General features: G+C 46.4%; 1 protein-coding gene across 1 annotated transcript in view; it reads right to left on the bottom strand.

Annotated features, from left to right (window-relative positions):
- The window catches only part of LOC126535526 (uncharacterized), a 48,273-nt gene extending 29,187 nt beyond the window's left edge, over positions 1 to 19,086 (bottom strand). The window contains exon 1 of the mRNA XM_050182339.3: positions 19,025 to 19,086. Coding sequence (XP_050038296.3) covers positions 19,025 to 19,033 — 9 coding nt within the window. The 5' untranslated portion in view covers positions 19,034 to 19,086. The remainder of the gene's footprint in view (positions 1 to 19,024) is intronic.
- Positions 19,087 to 19,324: the final 238 nt, after the last annotated feature.

Below are 19,324 nucleotides of genomic sequence, written 5' to 3'. Positions count from 1 at the left end.
AAATTACGACCACTGCCAAATGCAGATTGGTACGTTTTCGAATCACTACGCCGGAACACCGGCATGTATTGGCCTCTCCTTCTTTACTTTCGGCCCAGTTTTATGCCCTTTCCTTAGCTTAAGTACAGTTGCCATGTGAATTCATCGGAAGACCAATTGTTTGCGATACTTCCTACACTCTTCATCGCAACAACGCAGTGCTAGAAAAAATGCTGCCATGCTGGCAATGTTCCACAATAGGCCAACTGCCTGCAATGCAAGTTGTGCATCTATCTTTAATGGTTATGTGCTCAATGCACTCGATTTTCAGTGCGGATACAGAAGCCAGCAAATCGATTTTGCAGACTATGTGTACCACAGGCATGGCGAAGATATAACAATGGTGGTGGGTATCTGTGCAACAGAATACCAGTCTGTAGGTGACAGCCTTCGTGATATGGTTGTAAAATATCCGACGTCATAGCACCACCGTATTCCTGCCGTTAATAAAAGCGATGACAATTCCAAACTGCGTGTGTTCCAATGCTTGGCCAATTTATGTATTTTCCAGTTACGGTTGATGGGTAAATTACAGTTATTGAACGACAAAAACACCCCCTTACCAAGAAAAGCTGCATAAAGGAAAAGCAAGAGCAGCTACACGCGTGTGGCAATGTTTAAGTTGCAGCACCCAATTACCACGAACTCACCAATCTTAAGCCCGTCTGCTCAGTTCTAGCCAAGTGTTCATCAGTAATGAATAGTCTCATTGTATAGAGAAGTAACCACGAGCTGAACCTAGCCATTTCTTAAAAAAACGTTTATCCTGACACAAGCAACTTAAGTAAGTGAAAATACTTGGAAATCTTCGACGTCGCGTTGCAATGTTCTTCAGGCGCCAAATTAAAATACCTAATAGAAGCTTGTGCTTCCCTTAAAGGGAACCTAGCGGTTCCGGCGAGTTCGCGCAGCATGCGCGATGACCGAGAGACACACTTGGAACTCATTTCTTATTAAACATATTACATATATAGATTAGGCAGCACATAATCACCGCATTCCCATTTCATTTTCCCGAGAATTCAATTTCTTGGGTTTTACAAACCACGACTTAATTATGACCCACGCTGTAGTGGGAGACTATGGAATAATTTTGACCAGCAGGGGACACAGATGTTTTTGCGTTTAGCACCGACCGAAATGCGGCCGCGGTGGCCGGCATATGATTCCGCGACGTCGTGCTTGTGCAACACCACAGCCACTATGGAGCTCGTGTCGCAGAAAAGCTGGTGTCGTCGGCGTCGGTGGCGTTGGCCGTGAGCGAAAAATAGCGGAAGGCAATTCATAAATGAAAACAATTTGCAGGATGGGCTGGGTGGGAATCGAACCAGGGTCTCCAGAGCGTGAGACGGAGACGCTACCACTCAGCCACGAGTTCGATGGTTCAGAGTAGGACAAAAGCGCTTCTAGTGAATGCGGTGTTGCCTTAGAAACGGGCCGTAAAAAGTTATACTGTGGTGTATATCGGTAAGTATGAGCATGTAAATTACAGAAGACGCAGTTAAACGAGTAGCGAAGTAAGCTTCCGCTACATTTCTTCTGCGCGTTGCGCACACGCACAGCCATCTTGCGGCAAACACAGAAGATCCCCTCCTCCAAATGTACGGCGCTGCCGCGACAGGTGGCGCGCCACTCGCCCGCTTCTCTCTTTCGTCTCCTTTGAGCGCATTGGGGCCGTGCGGGGACCGATGCAAGGATGCCCCTATACCCTTGCGCTTAATAAGTTTTCTCGCTCTCTCCCCTTCCAACTTGCAGCGTGCGTCACTTGAACCCTCGTGTTTAGGCGACGCGGCTCCTCTTTCCGCTCACAGCGCGATTCATAGGTGCAGCGTCCGATTCGGGACGCCTCCGACGTGATCGCTGCGCAGTAGCGCGTCTGGTGGGAAAGCGTCCCCTGCGATGTGTGCGGTGCTGCTGGCGAGGAGTCATGCGTCTGCGTGTTGCTCCCAAGCGAGATAGAGGACGATCCCATCGAGGCGTCCGCCCCGTGATCGCGTCCGCCTTCATGGCACGTCACGGCCCGGCTGTCCGTGCCGATCACGACGCTTTGCTCGCGTAGATAGTTTCTCCCTCCGAGACACCGAGTTCTTTGGTTCGTTCCGCTTGCTCAGGCGCACGTTTCTTCTTTGTGACTCAAGTGCATGCCAAGCGAACCAGTGGGCAGTGCGAACGGGGTGCGATAACGCTATCGCGTTCCACTTTTGAAGGCGAAGCTTAAGCGTCCTCCAAGCTTTTTTCGCTACCGCTACATAATATCACTACCGCTACAATATCTACGATTAGATGCTGAAGAGAACGGAAGCTGGTTGTGGTTCCTCTCAAGAATCGTGGTTCTATAAAAAAAATGACCAACAGCCACAAGGTGAACAAAGCGTTATTTTCGCTGCGATGCTCTCCGTTTAGCATCTCTGTGCCTGCATCACGCAGTAAATGACAAGCCTTGTGAGCTTATTCACATCGCTGCAAGAGTGGTGGGCGCACTGCGCCGCGCGCGTCTGGCTTGTCTTTTGCGGTATATTCATTTCTTCGTTATCGCCGTAATAAAAAGTATGCGCCTATGGTAATAGCACAGAGTTCTGAACCAAAAAAGAGAATGCTTTGCCAGTGTAGACTGATCAAGCGTCGACATTCACTGTCCCTTTAAACTCAAGAAATTTTCATCCTGCGTTCATGTTTGGTTTTTGTTGCCCGTACGTTTTGCATAGAGCTTGCTCGAGAAGCAGGGAGTCTCTCAGCCACTTTCTTTACCGCAGTCGTGTTCCGAGTGCCGGGATATGCTGCGCGGCCACAGCCATCGATCGTGCTTTTTGCGCGAAAATATTTTGCCGGGTTGTCCAGCCGGCGGAGGTAAATTGGTCGTCCGCATCATGCAAAGGAAAACAACGCCGCGCTGGCGTCGATGGCTGTTGACACACCGTGCGCGCCGTGTTTGCTCACCTTCTATGGCAGCGGCTGCCGCCGCATCCTTTGTTCATAGCGTGGAACACACTTGTTTCGTGCTGCAAAACTTTGGGGGGTTTTGGTGCTCGGGGCTTTGTTATTGCGTTGTGAGCGACTCATTCCTGTACTTTCCGGTTCCCGTTGAGGAGCACGTGGCTTTTCGCTTTATCGATTCGCATGCCATACGCGTGTTCCTGTCGCAGCGGCCGTTTGTATGGACACTTGCCGGATCGCCGTTGCACTCTCGCCTATCGTTGCCTCTTCTCCCAGGGGACGCAAGGTACCAGGTGACGCTGATTGTTTGCTGTGGGTTGTCGCTCTTACACTGTGCGAATTGAATCGGCGGCGTTGCTGCATAATCGGAGATGTCATGAGGATACTCCGTTTTACCGTCTTTCGAGTCGCGGAATTGATTACTGGGGTGCCTAGCCTTAATATCCTCACGAATAATATGGTTCACTCTTTCCACCAATGAGTTTAGGAGCCACACCTTTCAGTAACCTCAGGCTTTGCGTAAGCCGATGGACAAGATTTCTCTAGTTAGCTAAGGCTGGAATCCAACCACAAATACTCGGGTTTTTCACTGGCGTTCTGATATTTTCTTCAGTTTGCTTGTATGGGCGTTTAAAATAAGTAAATGTATTGAGACTGTCAGTTATTGCCGGAAGTTTGCTCATAGTAAAGGTAAATTTCAGGGTTGAGTGTCGCGTGGCTGCACGAAGGATTATCAAGCAGGCTGTAGTGCAGGGCTTCGGAGCCTTCTTTTGACAAACGTGAGCGCGCGCCTAAACGTGTGTACGCGCACATTTCTGCGTTTCGCTGCCGCTGATATACTACCTGTGATACGGACAATATAGTCCCCAACCTCTATAGGCAACAAGCGCTGCCGCGGCTGGGTTAACTATCAACTCATTCACATCACCATACGGAAATTGTGAAATTATGCAACCTGACTTTATCAAAAACTAACCGTACTCTCCTACTTTTCTTTCTTTTTTTCCTGACGATAGACCACAAACCAATGACTGCTCACTAAAACCACGGTTTAACCAAAATTAATCGACGTCGCTAGCTGATGCGCTTGTCCACAATATATTCTTCTGTTCTTGTTATTCGAATGGATCTATTAATTAGTTTTGAAATTTCTACACTGCAGTATTTTGCATCTATTTTAAAGCTTCAACGTAAGATTCATGCATTCTGCAAATTCTTGGCTTATCGAGAGAAAAGCTTTCTTCAGACACTCTCTAGGGTTTGCCTATACGCTTGCGTAATAAAGTCCATTTGTGTGAAAAGAATAAAGGCAAAATGTTTATCTAGATTCTGATCATTTCGCATTGAACGCTAAGAGGGCCGTCATGAGCAAACATACTCGATACGTAACCAGATTACGAATATACCTTACATCAATGTGGACGTTAGAGGGCCTGTGCTAGCGTTTCTCTTCCTTAATAGGTACTTGAGTGCTTCCCCTAAAAGATGGTTTGCGCGCGCGCCACGTTTCTGCCCAACTTGATACAACTTTTCTCATTTTCTGCGATATGGTAAAGAAAGAGGCAGGCCTCAGCTCGGAGCGAACGTATTGATGAGCGAATTTGTCTGCTGTTCTTGAGGCCACATGTGAATATACTATGGGCGTTTATTACGCTTGTCTTCTTCATCTGTATATTATCATCATCATCCTACGTTGATCGATCACCATTTTCAACAGCTCCACCAGTTCGTTCTACAGTTCGTTCTACCATCGCCAAGCAAACCCTCGATACTCGCCAACAACAGCCAGGCGAGTCTTACACATCGAGGATGTTCTTGCGCTCTGCCACCGCGTGAGTTCATCTACCTCAGAGTCAGGCAAAGTACGCCACATTATGAAAGGCATTATACAACAGTCGCCTTCAATGCCCTTGCCGTCAAGAACCCCGCTGCAATCACTGACATCGTCACAACGTGACAGCGCCTGGACGAACGTGTCAGCGTCTGTTCGCCTTCAGCCGGACGTTGGCGACTATTCTTCCACGGTGGACCCACAACTGCTTCTCATGATAAGAGCAATGACATGCGAAGAATTAAGATCAATTGGCTTGTCATCGCCGTCGGTGTGCCCTAGCCCGCCTTGTGGCGCGGCCTTTCCTGACGTTATCTGGGATGAATTGGCCTCCTTGACCTACTCCGCGTACGTGCAACCATCAGTGTCTCGTCCGCTACCAATGTACGCGCAAGTTGCTGCCTCGCCTCCAGGTAACGTCAACTCAACGGTGCCGTTAACAACGTACGCGTCCGTTGTTGCCACGCTTCCACAGAACATTCCGTCCATGCCACCTGAGCCTTAATCGGCCCATCTGACTGCACTGACTCCCGGAGCACCTAGCACTCCGTACTACCCGCCTTTGCCTCCACCACGATCCACGCGCTATTATTGCGGCTATCGTGGCCATACTTGACGTTTCTGCCACAAGCACCCGCAGGACGAGCGTCGGGGTACGAAATGTCTGAACGAAAATTTTCCAGTGGATCCTCTTCCCAAAGCCGGCGCTTCTCTTCACCACCGCTCCGCTATACATCTCCGCACGCAATGACCGAAGCCCATCCAGCCGGACGCCGCTCCACGTCACTACTACGGCCCGTCTCACTCAACTCCACCGTTCATCCGGAAAACTAAGCGATGCACTGTTTGAAGGAAGAACTGCACACGTCAACAGGACTGAAATTCCTGCAGCGCGCCCGTCCAATATGCTTTTGGTGTTTGTCCATGGAGTGCCCGTCGATGCTTTGTTAAACACACGTGCGACAATTTCCGTTATCCATGCTAATTTATGTTCCTGTCTCAGACCAGTCGCGATGTCTTACGATGGATGGACGCTAATTGCAGCCCAAGGGGGCGCTGTTCGGCCTTCCGCTCTTTGTACTGCCCGCGTGCTAATCGATGACGTCCTGCCCCATATTCAGTTCCCTGTGTTGTCCTCGTGCGCTCATCAACTTATTTTAGGGTGAGATTTTCTTTCTTAGCTGCTTCCGCGGCCATTTGGTGTGGGCGACGCGTCGTACATCTGACCGGGGAAGAAACATACACGCTGGTGCGCCTAATCGCTGCGGAAAATACCGAACTACCTCCTGGCCGACATCGAATTGTTACCATTCTATCAAATGATATTGACCATGGTGACGTCTCGGTCTTGCCCTCTTCCCGTTGCCTTCATAAAGGCATCGATTTTTCACCAGGTGCGGTTCGATTTTACAATTGTCACCTCCACGAACGCAACATCGGGGAAAATTCCCGTTCCGCAACGCACCCCAGTGGCTTGCGCGGCCGACCCAGGGCTTGTGTGCGTCGTGCCCCTTAAACTTATGCCCTCCAAAGACCCTTCTACTTGTGCTACTGCTTCTACCTGCGCCCTTACTGCAGCCATCAGCAGTGACTTGCCACCTTCAGAGATGCAGCAGCTGCTTGCGTTGTTGAACAAACACTCAAATTATTTTGATGTCCATTTGTCGACTTTGGGCCAAACAACCGTTGCAGCGCACGCATTCACACAGACGAAGCGTCTATAGTGCGCCGACGCCCATACCGCGTATCTTTAGCCGAGAGGAAAATCATAGAAGAAAATGTCGCAGACATGCTAGAAGACGTCATCTGACCCTTATCATCTGCTGTTGTTTTGGTCGACAAAAAAGACGGTTCCGTTCGCTTTTGCGTCGATTACCAAGCCCTCAATAAGATCACTCGAAAGGACGTATATCCAATGCCACATATTGACGACGCCCTTGATTCGCTGCAAGGCGCCGAATACTTTTCAAGCCTCGTTGTCCGTTCTGGCTATTGGCAAATTCCCATGCACAAAGATAATAAAGAAAAAATTGCGTTTGCTACCACCGACGGACTCCAAGAATTCAACGTCATGCCTTTCGGGCTATGCGATGCACTTGGGACTTTTGAGCGCATGATTGATACCGTGCTGCGCTGCCTGAGATCAAAAACTTGCCTCTGCTACCTGGATGATATTGTAGTTTTTTCATGAACATTTCCTCAGCACCTGCAACGCTTGGATGAGATTCTAACGTGCCTTACCGACGCTGGTCTTTAGCTCAACACGAAGAAATGGCGCTTCGCCAGCAGATCTATTAAGGTCCTAGGACATGTCCTAGGAGCAATAACGTCTGCTTATTACTGTTCCCCTGTCCACAAGTGTTGCGAGAAGTTTTTTGTGATTGTTTCTCTATGACCCTTTTGTTGTTGCGCGCGGGTGATGTTGAGAGCAACCCTGGGCTCACAACCACCCACTCGGTAGCCCTTTTAGACATTCAATCTTTACCTTCCGATCTCACTGAACAGAGGAAAGTTATTTTTCATTTGGTAAAGGACGTACACACCCGTTCGCTGCATAGTTCTAAAACACAAACGGAATTGGCGGCTGACGTTAAAGCTATTAAAGCTGGACAGAAATTCATTGAAACCAAAATCACTGCGATTCAAAACCGTTTAGATGAGCTCGAGGAAAACTATAAAAGGTTAGACGAACTCAGCCAGGATATTGCCGCCATTCACACTCAAACAGAGGACCTTTCCGCACTGGTCACCACTTTGCAATTGCGGCAGGATCTTGACGACAGCTCACGACGCAACAATTTAATTTTCTGTGGCATCCCAGATTACGATAAAACCTGGCAGGCGACTGAGGAAAAATTGACTTTTTTTCTTAGCGATCGCCTAACTGACCCCCTTTCCCCTCCCGAAATCAAACGCGCGCACCGCTTAGAAAGTTTCGCACCTAACAAATGCCGTCCTATCATTGCAAAATTGTTGAGCTTCAAAGCAAAGGACCTAATACTCACCAAACCGAACAGCCTGAAGGAAAGTAAGGTCACCATTAGTGAAGATTACTCGGTCGCAACACGTCTGGCACGAAAAAATTTGCTTGACTTTGCCAAAACCGAACCTGCATCCCCAAACCACAAACTGCGCCACAACAAGTTGCTTATGAACAAGAAATCTTACATGTATGGCCCTATCACTCCCACTGTCATTTGCACTGATACGAGAAGTGCACATGCCAGCTCGCCCGCTGCCGCTTTCTCTGCCAACATTTCCTAGGGACGAGTGAGGGGCAGTGGCCAGACATCCTCGGCTTCAGTATCGCTTCTTTTTACTTATATCAGAAGCGTCCTTAACAATTATGACTCACTCACATCAGCAATCGATACATGTTCCGCTAAAATAATCGCTCTAACGGAAACATGGCTCACTGCGCATCTCTGCGACGCTGATATCTTTACAATGCTCATCGTTTCTCATTCTATCGTTGTGATCGTAGCACGCAGAGAGGCAGCGGCGTGCCTCTTGCAATTTGCAATGATACACCATCATCATGTATACACATGCAGACTGATCTAGAATTAGTATGGTCAGCAATAATACTTAATCATCCGAAAGTTCTTAGGGACATGCTACCGTCCACCTTCGTCGTCACCTAACTTTAGTAACGAACTTTATGAATCTGTTAGCATCGTTGCAACATGCTTTCCTTCATCACTGCTGTTTCTACGTGGCGATCTTAATTTACAAAAGATAACAAGGAATAGCGACCCACTTTAATATCCCCACTCTCATCTCAAGCTCGCTACTTTTTAGCTGCGTCTTACCTATTCTCACTCGTGCAGATGTGCGCTCCGGCAACTAGAATAACAGCTGACACGGCGAATGCACTACATGTATTCCTGACTAATCGACCCGACATTGTGTCGCCTGTAACGTACCTGCCAGGAATTAGCAACCACTTGCTTCTACATTTTGATATTAAACTAGACCACCCGAAGGCTAACAAGAAGAAAAACATAATACGAAACTACTACAGAGCAAATCACCAGGTCATAAATAATGCACCATCTTCTTTTATCGGCGTTTTCCTTGATGATTTGAACACCATAGTGAACAAACTAATTGGAAAATGCTCACAGCTATAGTCACCCATCTAACTGAACAGTACATTCCACAACGCGCCATTACAACTCACAGAACCTCTCCCTGGTACAATAATCACATTAAGCGTTTATCAAATAACAAGAAGGGCTTCTACTGCATTGCAAAGCTTTCATCCACAAGTAAACGCTGGGCATCGTATACTGCGGCGTCAACCGCATATGTGCAAGCGCTCAAAGACGCCAAAAGGTGCTTCCATCCACATGTTCTCCCTTCAATGCTTACCACCAAAATTAAAAAATTTTGGCGTGCAGATATTTCTTCGACTGGCAACAGCCTTGTTTTAACCAACCTTTCCAGTGTTCCAATTTCCTTTACACCTTTCTGCCACCATACTAAACCATACATTATCAGAAAATTTCACAGCCACATCTAGCGAACATATGCCAAATACACAGCACTTCACCTATGTTAACATGCCCTCCATAATTGTTGCTCCGTCCGGTGCCAGTAAGCTTATTGATGGAGTATGCATTCATTCTGCTCCCGGATACGATTCTATTAACTGAAAATTCTTAAAGAATACACTTCAGATTAGTCTTTTATCATACTATCCAAACTATTCCAGCAATCCCTTGACCATTGTACGCTACCTAATGAGTGACAAATAGGCAAGGTGATTCCATTGTATAAATCCGGCAGCAAAGCATCCCCTAATAATTATCGTCCAATCTATCTCACGAGTACATGCTGTAAAAGGCTCGAACCTATTATTTTTACCAGCCTGGTTAATTTCCTTCAATCGAACTCATTGTTTACGTCAACAAAACACGGTTATCGGAAATCTTACTCCTGTGAAACCCAATTATTATCGTTTACACATGGACTACACCCGATTCTTGACCAATCATCATTAGCTGATTGTATATTCTTAGATTTTTCAAAAGCATTCGACAAGGTGTGTCACAAACTATTGCTTCACCAAATAAAACAACTTAACGTTGACTGCAACCTTTTCAAACGGATTGAGTGCTTTCTTCTCAACCGTTCGCAATTTGTTTATGCTAACTGCACTAACTCCGGTTTTACAGAAGTCAGTTCAGGTGTCCTAGAGGGTTCCGTCCTTGGACCCCTATTGTTCCTAATTTACATTAATGATCTTCCCTCGCTTATCAACTCCCATATCCATCTGTTCACTGATGATTGCGTCACATTGAGAGAAATTGCCAATGCTAACGCTATCGAATTACTTAACGGACATTACCACTGTAGGGAACTGGTGCAATGGATGGTTAATGCAGCTAAATATTAACAAATGCAAAGTCATGAGTGTGTCAAGGAAAACATCTACCATACCGTCGTACTACATTGACAACATCTCGTTGAAATCAGTTTCTTCATATAGATATCTTGGTGTTTACACCACTTCTAACCTCAGCTGGTTTTTCCATACTGAGAACATAATTCAAAACGCTAATCGCATCCTTGGCTACCTACGGCGCAGCTTTTCAACGTACCTACTAATTTGAAGCTTTTGCTATATAAATCTTTAATAACACCCAAACTTGAATACGCGACTCCGGTATGGGACCCTGCTCATGAAAACCTAATCACTGACCTCGAGATGGTTCAAAATAACTCTGTACGTTTTATTCTTGCTAACTACAACCGAACAGCGAGTATAACTACCATTAAATCTAATTTTTGCCTCCCATCGCTGGCATCTCGCAGAAACGTGTCTCGTATTGCCCTCTTCCACAAGTTGTGCCATCATCATACTCTACGAGATCACCTCATCCTCCATCCAATTTATGTATCCTGTCACATCGATCATCAGTACAAAGTCGGCATTTTGTCATGCAACGCTAAAAGCTTCTCCCAATCATTCCTGCCGCGAACCTCACGTGACTGGAACCATCTTCCCGCTGAAGTTGTAGGCCTTACTATATATGAACAGTTTCGTGAAGCCTTAGCTAATATTGTAGGTACAGGTACCATTTAAACACTCATGTAACCAACTGTATTTGTCTTCTTTATTCTTTTGTATTTACCACTCCTCCTCTGTAATTCCCTTCGCCCTGAGGGGTATAATAAATGAAATGAAATAAAAAAGCATGTCGTGAGCAAGGACGGCATACGTACTGACCCTGACAAGGTTGCTGGGGTCCTTCGCTTCCCTCACCCAGAAAGGCCTAAAGACTTGCGAAGCTTCCTTATCCTCGCTTCTTATTTCCGCCGCTTTGTACGGAGCTATGCCTCCCTCACTGCGCCACTACACAAGCTACTTTCTTCCGGTGTACCCTTCCTCTGGTCTCAACGATGTGAAGCAGCCTTTAACAGGTTCAAAGGCGCCCTCACGTCTGAACATGTGCTTTGCAATTTTGATGACACTGCGCCGACTCTTTTGCGTATAGATGCTAGCGGCCGCGGCATCGCTGCCACTCTTCTACAACGTGACAACTGTTCGCGAGAGAGAGTCGTTGCATACGCCATCCGCGTACTCATCGATGCCGAGAACTATGCGACCACTGAGCAGGGCTGCCTGGCTGTTGTTTGGTCCGTGCAGAAGTTTCGACCCTACCTTAACAGGCGTCATTTTACAATTGTTACGGACCACCGTGCCTTATGCTGGCTCTCCACGCTCAAGTGACCGGACGCCTGGGTCGCCAGATTCTCCGCCTCCAAGAGTATGACTCGGACATTATTCAGAAGTCTGGCAAAAAACACCAAGACGCTGACGCTCTTTCTCGTTGTCCGCTTTCTGCGCACTCACTCGACATCTCTACAATTCCGTCGCAAAGCAGCTCTTCGTATGTGACTTTTACGCCGGTTTCTTCCCTAGCCTCCATAGACCGCCTTCCTCCAGACTTTCGCATCTCGCCAACGGGCTGACCCATATTGTCGGCGTATGATAAACCACCTCTCTGACGCGTCTCACCCACCTAACGTGCTGCTTCGACGCCAATTCGCACAATTCAAGCCGGACAACGGCATGTTGTATGGGCACATTTACCACCCGGATGGTCAACGCCAAGTGCCCTTGTTCCACGCTGTCTTCGAGCCCATGTCCTCGAAGAATTCAACGATGACATGACGGCAGGCCATCTCGGTTTCCATAAAACCTACGATCGCATTCGAAGCCGTTACTATTGGTCTGGCTGCCTCTTTACAGAGGAAAAAGCTCTAGGACATTGGTCCAGACGGGCTTCGGCACTCAAGACCTTAAGGGCTTTGCTTAAGTTTTTAAGGACATGCAAATTGTGCGACCGCCTTTGAATGTTGTAGCGCGTAGTTTCGCGTTACTGTTTGAATTTTCTGGTTTCCATTTTTTTCCTCTTCTTCTTTCTCCTTTTATTCCCTTTACCCCTTTCCCCAGCACAGGGTAGCCAGCCGGTACTTACACTGGCAAACCTCCCTGTCTTTCCTCTCGTTTGTCTCCTCCTCCTTTCTATTAGCGCACGAGTTACGTTGGTTATCGTTCTTTGTGTCAGCGTCGCAAACTCCCTACTTCTGCTCCTGCCGGTGAATTACTACCTATTCTGTGTCCCACCGCACCATTTGAGGTTGTTGGTATCGACCTTTACGGCCCCCTCCCTGTTACTCCCGCTGGTAATCGCTGGATTGCTGGAAGCTTATCTCTCGCAACTTTTAAACGAAGTCCTGCACGCCTGTGGTACCACCAACAAAACAGCTTCGAGTTACCATCCACAGACTAACGGCTTGACAGAGCGATTTCATCGCACACTTGCCGATATGATCGCCATATATATTCAACCTGACGACAAAAATTGGAACAAGCTTCTACCATTCGTTACTTTCGCCTACAACACGGCCGTCCAGCGCACCACCGGGGCTACTCGCCATTTTACCTAGTTTACGGACGGTCGCCTACTTCCCTTCTTGAGGTTTCTTCCTTCGATGCTCCTGTCAACCCACCTACATCGTTAGCGAAGAACTCGTTTCACGACTCGCTCAGTGTCGCCAGTGGGCCCGTGTAAACACAACAGCCTGAGAAGACCGGAATATCATTTATGACACATTCCATCGCGTTGTGTCCTTCCAACCTGGTGACGTGACGCCCCTTCGCACTCCTGGTTTGTGTGACAAGTTCCAACTGCGATTAATCGGGCCATACATGGTCATGGAGCAGACATCACCCGTCAATTATTACGTGATTCATATCTTCGCTGCAACAGACCGCCGTTGTCGCAGCACCGAAGTTGTTCACGTCTCCAGCATGAAACCCTTCACGCGGCGTAATTCGTCACCTTGACCTGCACCCAGAATGGCCACTTCCACGTGGACGGCAAATTAGTGTGGGCGTTTATCACCTCGTCTTCTTTATCTGTATTAAATCATCATCATACTACATTAATCGACCCTCATTTTCAGTTCCGGGTGTGATCATCATCATCGGGTGTGTGCCTGTGCTGGTTCGACGCCGAGTACTCGGGCCAAATAAACGTTGCTCCAACGGAGACGTCATAATACCCTTGCCTTGTCTGTCAGGCAGTAGATACTTTCTTCCAGAAATAGATAAATTCCCTATATATCATGCGCCCTTTGCTGGCCACCTAAGTTGTTGCTTCCTTTTCTGTGTCATCAGAACGTTGCGTAAGTTTAAATACCATTCGTCTGTTACAAATAAAATTCATGCAGAAACTCCTCGCGTAGTTGCCTAAGTATGCGTAAGCATTGTGCCACTTGCTCACCACGCAGCCCGGTCTCATTATTAACCGTATGGAACTTCGTCCGACCAGTATAAACCCTTATCAACCCTCATCGGTCGTTCGCTTATCATGTTCGAAAGCAAACATGATAAGACATGTTATATGACATAGAGTTCATTACGGCACTCGAACCCGCGACCATTGTTGGTAAATAAAGTGGCGTTAATTAGCCCTAATTAAGATAGAGTTAAGGCACTCAAGCCCTGGACGTTTGGCGAGAGTCGAACCCACGACATTAGGTGTTAATTAAGTTGAATTAGACTTAATTTAGAGAAGCCATTGCAAAACCACCTCTTCATTTGCAGAGATCGGTATGCGATGTTCTCTGTGGCGTCGGGCGCGTTGTTCCTGGTGATGCTGGGCATTCCGGGCTTCCCGAGCTTGTTCTGCGTTGCAGCCTTCCCTGGAAGGTCGCTGTCGGACGCAACGGCATGGCGTCTTTCCTCTAGTCGCCTCGCTGTTTCCCCGCTCTGAGAAGGGTCGGTGAATCGTTGCTTGCGTTTTCTTTATTGACGCTGATACGCTGCAGTTTTGCGTTGCCCTTCTTCTTCAGTAAGCGGCTACAGTGGTCTCGGCGACATTATGGCAAATTCGACAGCGCCGCAGCGACACGAACTGGTGCGGCGAGGCAGTTGCTCCCGTTGATGCAGCCTGCTGTCATTATCAACCTTACCGAACATGATGCGACGCTTATACATCCTGCAATGCTTCGTTGACGGTTCAGATGCATGTTTAGAGCTTGTTCTTTATTCAAGCGTATGCGGTTGTGTGCGTTCTATGGTTGATTTAAATGAATTTGTCTGCTTACGGGGGTATGACCCATTGCATTCCTCTTATGTGACGAACAGGTTTCTCGTTGGGTTGGCGTAGAAATGTTTACGCATTTAAAAGAGTGGTTCGGAAGATTACGAAAGTCCCGGGGACTAAATCCACATGCATTGATTCCTCGTCATAAAATAATTAGTATAAAGCATACGTAAATTCTCGTTTACCTTTTTCTTATTCCTTTGCTAATGAACAATTGAAGTGTTTGTCAAACAATTATGTGCAATGCGCGTACAGCACAATGACTCACACACCCCCAACAGGTGACCCGTTCCGCCTTGGCGTACCGGCTACTTACTACAATCTCTAACGTTTACACGGCCACCCTTGCCCAACACGTGGGAAGAGAGAGAGAGATGTTGGCTTCGCTACATACAGCAGAAGACAAATGAGAAAATATTTCAGCTCTTGGTTATTGTTCTAATTTTATGTTGTCTTATTACCATTAGAATGGTGATTGTTAGCGTTATGCATTTTGTCTATGGTTATTTGCAGTTTATTGTGCTTTGTGCTTGTGTCCAACATTTTATGTTCACTTAATGTACTAAGCATTGCCTGAATCCATGTATTTATTGAATAATTACCTTTGTTGTATCTGTAATAATTCTTAATTTATTAATACGCTATTCTTTTTATTGACTTTCTTTATTACTGTATTGCGCTAGCGTACATTTGTACACATCTGGCCTATAAAACTGCTGTCAAGTGCTGGGTCCCTCAAGCACTTTCATGTGGTTTACACCAGCTTTTCGCCTAAGGCACCCCGAACTGGTGTTGTAAAGTAACTAATTGATTGATTGGTTGGTTGGTTGATGGAACGATTGAGTGACTGAATTCCGGAAGTGACCCAATGACTGCGGTGTTTGTGGCATAACGACGACGGCATGAGAACCACGCGAGAGAAAGGATGGACTTACACACACGACTCAGTTTCTAGCTCTCACTGCTCTCGTAGTAAAAAATAAAGAAATAACAGAGGCACAACCGCAAAAACAAGAGCTGTAAACAAGGAGACGATTCATCAATGAGTTCCGACAGGGGTGGTGGTGCTGAAAGAGGCAGGTTTGTCCTGGTTATTTAGGCAGACAATCTCATTACTTGTAGTGCCTTTCTTAAGGTATTAGACTTTCTTAGGGTGCTTTTTTTTCAATCGCTGGCGGCACATAACATAATTCTATTACTTGAAGCGGATCACTCCGAGACGCGTTAATTTCTTGCACGAAACATCTAAATGCACATTTTAATAATTAAAAGATGGTTATTAAATTTGGATTCGTTACTTTATGACACATACGGATATTTACGAATTGTAGCCCGTGAGATGGGATGAAACAAGGAATTTTAGGATGACGCGAGTTTTGAAATATCATTTCCCAATCTTTGCGACGAAACGCACAGAAGTTGCAGTAACGTTCGAGCTTCAATGCATAAATGACATTTTGTTAAAAACTTGTAAGGGTAAGAAAACTGCATTTTTAACGCAAGCTGGATGGCGCACATCTCGAAACCCATGTCATTCTAAGAATTGATTTTAAGTGGATATGCCCAGCAAACTCTCAGGTTGCAATTCGTAACTACCCATGTTACTATTAGGTTAAAACTTCTTCGTGAATTTTTGTTAATTAGACGGTTATGCATCTAGTGGAAGTAATGTCAGCCGCTTCGAGTGCTGAGTACGTTCCTATATGCCGCAGTCGTTTTAAAACTTCTGTAATGTCTAAGAAATTTAAACAGGTAAAGCACCCCTAGAAAGGAACGCAAGTTCCGTCTTTTCATTAAGCGTACTCTTACCAATAGAGCTACAGCGACGCCGTTTTGTCATCCACTTTCTTAGTATTTGTGTTTGTGTACTATATCTAGCCCTAGGAGTACACAAACATTAACATTGTTAGAAAAGCAAAACTTAACATTTTGTGACAAACCACCCTAACGTTTTACGGAATGGCATAGTGCAGCTACCAGCCGTCTAAATCCGCGCTGGACCACGCACACACGTCCAATCGACGAAAGTGTTTTGAATGCTAGCTGTAGCACTACTACTCGCAGCCATGGCGGTGAATGTACCTCCAGTGTTTTTTTTTTCCAAAGGCGTCTCGCCAGTAGGCAAGCTTCCGTTAAATCAACCGGTCAATAAACCCTCGTATGCAAAGAAGGCATCAAAGCTGCCGCACTCGGGACGCTCGAAGGAAAGACAAGCAGTAGCTGCAATATTACTCTTTCAAAAACTTCATGACCGTCTGGAAACACTAAAATATGTTGTGCACAGCTGCGGGGAATCGCCTTCTCTGCGCAACAAAAAGCCATACGTTTCGCTTCGCTGTGTAGGGCCGGCCGTATAAATTGCTGCTTATCGTCGAAGCTTGCGTTAGAAGCGCGGGCGCCCCACCACGTCCTTGTTTCACTGCAGAATAGAAACCACGACATAAAATGCCCGTTAAAGAGCAGCCTTCGTAAAGCTAAGCCCGATTGTGTGCGCCCCTGTGTAAACTTAGGTGATGCTGAAAGAAGCAGACTGTTTGACATAAAATTTACGAAAATCATACCCTTGTTGCTCTCAGCCAGCGTCTTTGCTGCAGTCGTGTGGCGGGTGCATAAACTCCCAAAAGCATACGCGAGTTGTTTATTTTTCTTATCACATATTAAAAATCACTTTGGCAACTCGGCTACGCAAAAGGTAAACGTGTGTTGCACAAGAAATTGATTTTTTTTAATAATGCGTCCATGAATTAATATGTGGAGCAGCGCATGGAGCAATTTAGGAACTTAACCTAGCGACTACACGAAGCATATCTACTTAGACGAAATTCCGAAGGTGGCGCCACCTTTCCCACATGAACATGTGCGGCAGCACACAGTGGCACTCCCGGTCTATCTCTCCTCTACTGCTTCAGCTGGGATCTTGTTTAAGAAGTAAGTGGAACAGCAGCGTATTTAGCCGCAAATTTGTCGGCGGTTATCCCAAAACTTGTAGTACTTTTGAATTCCTTCCAAATCATTGGAAGGAATTCAAAAGTAGTACAAGTTTTGAAATTAGTAGTAGTACAAAGTAGTACATTGACATTTTGGTAAATGTCGAATATGCATTTAGATTTCTGCAGCAAACAATCTGAGCTTCTGAGGTCAAACAATTTGACAGAATAGAATTCCACTATCAATCACAGGGAAATCTCAGAAATGTTTGTCAGTCTATAAAAGCCTTGTATAAAACATGATCAGATAACAAATCAAGCTGAACTAATAAAGTAACGTAAACAAGAAAAAGATTGTCCTACATTTCCTCGCACATTTCTACAGGAAGAGACAGAAAAAAGCGAAACACGTGACCTAGTTTTCTGGCAGTGAACGCCATGGAACTGCACAGTTTGCCGCAATTCGCAATGTTTTGCAACGCCTCCTGAATCATTACAGCCACGTTCAGGTAGTGCACCTTATAGGAGAAGGTGTTCGTATCGCTCTCCCGTGCGAATGCGACCGCCGCTGCGGGAAATACGAACGAGTGACCACGTGCTCGGAAAGGCAGAATTGCATAGACCACTGAGCCACTGTAGGACGTACATGGCACGTTTTGGGTGTAGAAAAATTGTTGGAAAGATCTCTAGCCTTCCGCAATAGTGGTATTCTCCTCGCCTGTAATGTTGCAGATTCCGTCGGAATGATCATTGAGGAACTTTCTTTTCTCTAGAGCAAGCTAAAAGACGCGCCTGAGAGTCCTATATTGAGGGGTGTGCGAATAGTAATTTTAGGCAGATTTGAATAGAAATACGATTGTGCTATTTACGAATGAAATTAAGTTGTATATTTTTAAGCATTCATTCTTTTTATACGAATAACTATTCTTACAGTTGATGTTCCCATTCCAGTTCACTGGCAATTTTGTTATCATTACATTCGACATTATAAATCGTTGTTTACAAAAAGCTAACCCAAAGCATCACGAGAAAACCGTTTACCAATTGACGAACAGTGATTATTAGATTCGAAAACGAATTCGACTAACGCAATATCGAATTCAACTTGTGTCTACTGGACATGTGACAAACTGGGTTGATGGTTTCGTCAACGCCACTAAAAGAATATATAACACGTGTTTGCACTTACATATCTGGGCCCGAATTAACAAAACTTTCGTTATGCTAGAATTGTTTGTAAGAGAAAATTTCAGCCAATCCCGATACTGGACCTAATATCAGCGAAGGATTCTGGCCACTGGCAAAGAATATGTAGGAACCGAAGCCTTTCTGAATTAAGCCCTGGATTAGTCAAAGCAATGTTCACATGATTAGCAGGAATATCGACATTCTTCCGACCTTCTGTGCACGATGCCCCACACAAAGAGTTTACTTTGGCGCTTGCTCCAATTGTAAACAAGGCTCCCATGGGGCATCCGAAAAGTATTTAATTGAACACAATTTTCCTTTGTTGACACTGCATGTATTACTTACTAACACAATTCTGCATTCGAGTTTCGAATATTCCCACGCTTGCATAAGTTCTCTCCAAGCTTTGGTTGACGCCTATGCGAGTGTGCGAGCACCTCCTCACGATCCCCTTCAGTCACGATTCGGACAACGCTCACCTGTGCCATGGTCGGTAGGCGGACGTTGGCGCGGCGTGCTTGCTCCGTGACGTGATGCGCAACTGGGCGGGTCGACCACGGGCGGGCGCTTTTAACCACTTGGGCGGCCGCCATCGATCCGCGGACAGGTGCCGCCGAGCGGCGGTCAAGTGTCCCAGCTTCCGGCTTGTGCGGTGCCTTCTCCCGCTAGCACCCACTTGTTGTATCGGGGCGTCCCGGTGATGCATTACATGCCGCACCACGACTGTGTCAGACAGAAAGGTTGCTGCCGTCGAGTGCCTGAAAGCCTCTTCACGCGCA

Source organism: Dermacentor andersoni, chromosome 7, assembly GCF_023375885.2.
Source record: "Dermacentor andersoni chromosome 7, qqDerAnde1_hic_scaffold, whole genome shotgun sequence".
NCBI lineage: Eukaryota > Metazoa > Arthropoda > Arachnida > Ixodida > Ixodidae > Dermacentor > Dermacentor andersoni.
This window is presented reverse-complemented; position numbering and strand designations above follow the sequence as displayed.